At 48.9% G+C, this 6,315-nt stretch overlaps 3 protein-coding genes across 3 annotated transcripts; 1 reads left to right on the top strand and 2 right to left on the bottom strand.

Moving 5' to 3' along the window:
• Positions 1-24: 24 nt before the first annotated feature.
• BDW70DRAFT_165244 (uncharacterized protein) lies at positions 25-875 on the bottom strand (the record flags this gene model as incomplete). The annotated part of the gene is made up of 1 exon (XM_073741692.1): positions 25-875. A coding segment is annotated over one exon (851 nt), but the record flags the coding sequence as incomplete, so codon positions are not given.
• Positions 876-1,420: 545 nt separating this feature from the next.
• Positions 1,421-2,602, top strand: BDW70DRAFT_165243 (uncharacterized protein; the record flags this gene model as incomplete). Its single annotated transcript, XM_073741691.1, has 2 exons — positions 1,421-1,517; positions 1,578-2,602. The coding sequence occupies 2 exons, from the start codon at positions 1,421-1,423 to the stop codon at positions 2,600-2,602; spliced, it is 1,122 nt and encodes a 373-aa protein (XP_073590472.1).
• A 1,668-nt stretch (positions 2,603-4,270) lies between these two features.
• Positions 4,271-5,817, bottom strand: BDW70DRAFT_146137 (endonuclease/exonuclease/phosphatase family protein). The gene has a single exon (XM_073738544.1). The coding sequence runs from the start codon at positions 5,554-5,556 to the stop codon at positions 4,540-4,542; it is 1,017 nt and encodes a 338-aa protein (XP_073590471.1). The 5' UTR covers positions 5,557-5,817; the 3' UTR covers positions 4,271-4,539.
• Positions 5,818-6,315: the final 498 nt, after the last annotated feature.

The following is a 6,315-nucleotide window of genomic DNA, read 5'->3' as shown; positions in this document are numbered from 1 at the left end:
CGCGCGCGGGTTAGACAATTGGACCCAAAACCCGACCCAATTGCGGGTTGGGTCGGGTTGGGTAATGGGTTCTGCGGGTTTTGGCGAAGTCTAGATATGGTGATGATCTCCGCTTTTTCTCCTGTGCGCCTAGACCAGACCTCCACAGCCTCAAACACGGAAAGATAGCTGTCTGTGTCGTAGGCTAAAAGTTTTGTGCCAGGCTCCTCATTTAAGATGAGCTCTTTGACAAATCGCCCGGTCGAGCCTGCCGCATTGATTATCGGCATCTTCGCCACCGGTCGAACATGCATGATGAACTGGTAGACACCGCCTTCAGACAGGGATTTGGGCGTGAAGAGTGGATTTGTCGAGTAGGCTCCTAGGTAGATAAATGAGGTTTTCTTCGCCAACTCGATAAGGTCTGGGCTTGTTTCAATATACTCGACAATAGCTGCCTTGGATTCACAATGCAGTGCCTTGCTATATTTTCCACCCGAGGCTTTGCTGAAAGACGGTAACGCGCTGTATACGAATCTTTCCAAACTTGGGACTTTTGAAGCAGCAATTGCAGCATTCTTCCCGTGCCTTACTTCCTGGGCATATGCTGCGAGACTATCACGTGCTGGATCGCTTGTGTATGTGGCCCAGAAGTCGGTATTCACAAAGATGGCATGAACACCTTTGAATGCTGCGTCCAAGGAGGACATGTCGTTCAGATCAGCTTGGACAACTTCGCAACCCATTGAGGCAAGCTTTTGAGCAGTGGCTGAGGCCGGGTTGCGAGTCAGGGCGCGGACGGTCCAGTTTGGTATACTGAGGAAGGACTCTGCGGTGGAGAAGCCTTGGTTTCCAGTCGCACCGAGTATGACGATAGTCTTGGTTGGGCTGGACATCTTTTGCGATTGTGTGAGATTCAGATATGTGGTGGAACTTTGGTGGAAATCGGAACGGGGATGCTGTGTGGATGAAGGCAGTACAAGACAATTGAGAATAAGAATGGGCTTCTCTCTGCTTGGGGTCGCAGCAGCTCTTATACCTTTCTTCCGGGTTGCCTATATTGATTCTTCCACTGTTCAATTTTATATGAAGCTATACGAGCCATTGGTCGACGAGCGTAATCAGGCAAAAGCCGCACGGCTGGCTTACTGGCTTACTGGCTTACTGGCTTAACGTGCAGTGATTGGTCAATCTTGCGTAAGCCAGTTGGGTGTACACTGAAAAATACAGCTTTTGTCATATTTTGGTACGTTGTATTGACCGCAAATCATCACGATTGGCCGCTATGGTCGACAAATAGTAATTTGTGAGATAGAATACGAGCTAATTTCACGCCGCAAAACAACCGCCGCCAACAACACCAGAACCGTAAGCCAACCTCACCCAATCCTTCGCCGCTCTCATATACACATTCACCAGATTCCATAAGCCGGTTATCGCGATGAACACATCTGCCCCATCATTTAGAGCGCCTAAACCAAAAAGGGTCATTACAGAAGCCCGGAAGATCCAGAATCGGGAGGCGCAACGAGCATACCGTGCGTGACACGCTAGGTCTTAGATATGATTAGTGGGCCTTCAGCTAAAGCGTGAAGCAGGTCAACGGCAGAGAGAGCGTTTGAGAGCGCAAAAAGAGGCTTTAAGGAAGCAGAGCCGGAATGGTTTTCAGGAAATTCGGCCGTCGCCACTTGTGCAGCTACCTTCTCGGGCCGGCGAGCGAGAGTGTGAGCAGGGGTATATGATTACATCTAGAGAGCTGGATCAGAGAGATTTACCGGGTTGGAGTGGGCAAGTCGAATCATCTAGCGGACCCGTTACGGGTGCACAGTGTACTCTGGCGCCTTCGATACCGTCCGCCCAGACCCTAGTGTTTGGAGATGATTTTTCAATTGAGATAGGAGATGTCAACCCGGGAGATGCGATTCTGAATTTCGAGGCCATGATGCGGGCTTCCGCTATCACCGACATTGATTGTGGCTCAGACTTTGCAGCTGTGGATGAGCTACCCGGTACCTCTTCTACAGAACGTTCACCAATTGCCTCCAGCGTCCAATCAACGACAACATCCACACTTTCCCCGATGCCAGGCGAACCCTCCTCATCGCCGAACACATTTTGTCTGACAGAAAATTGCACCCACCTTCTTACAGCCTTCATGCACAATGCCTTCTCAATAGGGATAACGATCGACGAATTCTTCACCTACAATTGCATGTCTCTCTGCTCTCCCTTCTACCGACCCGCTACCCCATCCACAGATCCCAGATCGCTAGTTGCATCGGTTCTCAGTGTGAACCCATCCATCCCTACCCATCTTCGCCCTACACTCCCTCAGATCTTAATTCCCCACCACCCGGTTTTCGATCTAATCCCGCTGCCCGCGTTAAGGACTAGAGCTATTGTGCTCAGTGCCGCCGGAACAAATCTGGTGAATATGTTTGAGCTGAAGAGAGACATTATCGAGGGCGGACTGGTTTGTTGGGGGGTGGATGGTTGTGAACCTGATAAGCAAAGAGAAAGACGAGGCCAGCCGTGGGAGCTCGGAAGCTGGAAGATCGCGCCTTGGTTTAGGGCTAAGTGGAAGCTGTTGCTTTCAGAAGCGGGAGGAGATTTGTTTGGTTGATATGGCCGTACAATCTCTCTCTGGTGCCAATATACGTATAACATAGACATTTGCTTTGACTTCATCACTAAAATATATCAGTTACATACGGGTGGTTCAAACCATACCGGATCCCAACCCGACCTTTTGCAAAAGCTCATTTCTTCCCTTCAGAAGGTATCCATACCATATCTCCCAAAAACGCCGCCAAATGGAATGGGTGCGACAGCGCAGCTACAGAGTCAGGCAATGAAAGGTACAGAGACGAGAAGAGGCACAGCTTAGAGGATGGAACCAAGGCCAATAATGGACTTTATTAAGTCCCTTAACAGCAATAACTCATCCATATCTAAACCTACAAATAATAGCTATATCTATATCATGACATTGTTCTGTGAGCTTAACCCTTGCACTAAGCCCAGTGTTTATACGCTTAAAATAGGATTTAGGCAAGTTAATCGGGTTTACAGAGATTACAGACGATTTACCCGGGTTAGGAAGGCTTGAAAAGATTGACCTTGCATATAAGTCCAACTGAGACTGAACAGCGTGAAGGTCTATAGGCTAAAGTTATAGTAGAACCGAACACTGTGAGGCAAATCCTTTCGAATTGGATAGATACATGATGCTAAGTTTCTGCCTTGGTACAGTTCGAGATCTTTAATTGGAATATGTGGCTCTGGGCCATCTGATTACTGCTCATCATATTTCTGGATGCGTCAGATAATCTCCGCAACATCTTCCCAAATCCGCTTACGATTGCGCAGTCCCTTGAGGCAGGCCCAGTTGCGCTTAATAGTCGTATATACCCTGTGCCAGTTGGTATCTGCCTTTTTGAGATTGACTGATTCCGTCTCCAGATTGAGACGAGGAAGTAAATGCTCAACTGTTCCGTCAACCGTGGTAGGCTCATTACACAACACTTTATGGTAGCGCTTTCGAGTCTTGTTGAAAAACCTCATTTGCGGTCATCGTTGTCCACGGAGAAGGAGTATGGCCGTTCTCAGAATCATCCCAAGCTTCCCATAGCCACGGCATCTCTTCGCGAACGAGACGGTGCCACACGCTGTTGGGCAGTTGCGCAAACGCCTTTGACACCGCTCGGAGTCTCACAATATCGGCGGGCTCCAAAAAGTCGATTATATGAAGGCGGACATCCAAGGGTAAAGAAGCCAGTCTGTTTTTTGGATGAAGGACGCTGAGACCGGAGCCGTTTCATAGCCCGTCGTGCGATCAACAGCAGCTCGAAGCAACGCTGGTAAACCAGACACATAGAGTGGATTGGTAGACAGATACTCTCGTCCTGGCACATGTCGCCAAAACTGCTCCTGCGCGTCGAGAACATCTGCGATTCGTGGAAATTCATAGAACGCTTCATAGCTACACTCAGCATTCCGCCATTTAATCAAGCCCGATACATTCACCCTGTTAAATAGTGCCTTAGACTGGCGGGAAAAGATGCAAAGTCGTCGAGACCATCTATAACTATAGAGGTCGCCTATGCGTGTGAAGCACGTCGGTCTGGTCTTCACGGCGCACAAGAGCGGAGACACACCCGGTTTGGACGGCTGACGCTTGAGAATCTCCATAAGGACAGAGTCGCCACTACTGTTGTTAGTGCGCAGTAGTACGGAAATGCGATGGAAGATGCGCGCGACAAACATATACCCGGCGGCCCGGTGAATAGAACTCGTATCCTAGAGAGATTGTCTATGACCAATGCTGTAGATACCATCAGCAGACTCACTACTACTTCAAGCGAACCGGCAGCTTGCGGTGCCCCTTCAGTTGTCTTCTCTTCCTAGTTGGCCCCATTCCCGTGGTTGAGCAAATTGGCCGACCGTACTAGTGGATACATTGTGATATCTTGCAGGGAAATGTCTAGTGATGATGATGAATATGTTCAGAACGCTCCCGTACAATCTAATATTCCCTATAACCCCGAGTGCTGCCTAGAATTATGAATCCATGCTGAGCCCAATATCAAATACGGCCATGACCCCAAGATGATCTGTGACCCAGGGCTTCTCGAATCCCAGATTCATAATCAGCCGTCTTTCTTCGTCCCCTTCCACCAAGATCCCCTCGCCAAACCTCTCAACCTTCAACAACTTGACAGGCCCGCAGAAGTAAACTTTATCCATCCTCGAACACCCAAACCGTGCGCGTTCGGCGGTGGCTGCTTGCTGACCCCATGTATATCCGTCGGGGGTGTCTTCCCTCCCACCTGACTCCAAAAATGCGTCCTTGAGATTGTTGTCCGCATGTAATGTTCTATCAAATGGCTGGATAGCATTGAAATCTCCTGCAGTAACGGCAGCATATATGTCATCTTGATGCATGTATTTTGCGATCAGTTGCATCTGCAATGGGCGGTAGGGAGGGTCGAGGGCCAACGATTCTAGGTGCGAATTGCAGAAGCGTATCCGCTTCTCATGTCCAACTGTGATGTCAACGAAAAGCGCATCGCGGTCCATGCGTGTGTGAGAGTAATGCACGCGAAAGACTGACGCAACGGGTACGCGCTTGCTGATCAACGTGATCGTGCCATACTGCGTGGTAGCCCAATTGGTTGGGTCAAGATCAGTCACGTGAAAATGGTCTTGCACCCAAGGGGTTGCAGCGATGGTCCCGAGGTCGGAAGGAGTGCACTCTTGGAGAAAGATCACAGGTGCGATATTTTGGTGGAGATCATGGATGAGTTCGTGCAGATGGGCAAGGGCCGGTCGCATACGGGCTGCCGCAAAAGGTAACATGAAGTCGATATTCCAGGTGTAGAGTGCAATGGCAACGACAGCCCCAGCATGCGGGCTGCTCTGCTCGGCCGCGGTAGATGGCGATTTGGAGACCCAAGCAGATGTTGTGGGGTCGAAGCTGTAGTAAGACTGGGGATACGGCTCATCTAGGGTCCAGGGAGCCGACGGTTTCCGAAGAACAGCCATATCCCGAATGGCCTGAGCTGTAATCGCTTCCATGGCGGCAGGCAACTGTGACACCGACGACTGTTGGAGGCCTGGGAGCGTATGGAGGAGAAATGGTGGGAGAGATATAGTAATCAGGGAGAAAGGAGATGATATGATAAGAAAGTATAGAGAAGCGAAGTGAGGCGCTGAGACCAATATGTTGAACTTCCCAGTGAGCCAGAAGGGCTAACGCTCTTGGGGTGCTAAGTTCTGACTAATATACTAGCTGTCAAGAATAACTTCACTAAGCAGAAAGATACGGACGCCATGGCCATTGCCCTTTGTGGTTTGGTTTGGTTTGGTTTGGTTATATGATCTGATTTGATTTGATTTGATTTGATTTGATTTGATTTGATTTGATTTGATTTGATTTGATTTGATTTGATTTGATTTTATGGAGCGTCAGGCTAGACGTAATTACCAGCATCAACCGTCAAATAAAACAAAAGAATGAAGGTCTGATTCTTACAATCTAGCTCTATAGAGCAGCTTTAAATACACAAGAAATAATAATCAACCTAGCCTAATACGGCAGTTAGAAGAGATATAACTTTTGAACCGTGGAAATAGCAGAAGTCTCTGCATAACCATCGGCGAGCCGGAGCTTGCAGTTCCGATATCCAAAATAGGAAAGTTCCATATCTGACTAGCTGTCACATACGGTCGACACACCCCCTCAGCGGTCAAATGCTGACATTGATCGCTGCATTACCCGATCTGGTCATGGATGAGGTCCTTGATATCGACCAGATTGAGCATCTTGATGAATTT

Source organism: Aspergillus foveolatus (genome assembly GCF_047715535.1).
Source record: "Aspergillus foveolatus strain CBS 279.81 unplaced genomic scaffold BDW70scaffold_261, whole genome shotgun sequence".
NCBI classification, from domain to species: domain Eukaryota; kingdom Fungi; phylum Ascomycota; class Eurotiomycetes; order Eurotiales; family Aspergillaceae; genus Aspergillus; species Aspergillus foveolatus.
Note: the sequence above shows the minus strand (reverse complement) of the source record. Positions and strands in the feature narration are given on the sequence as shown.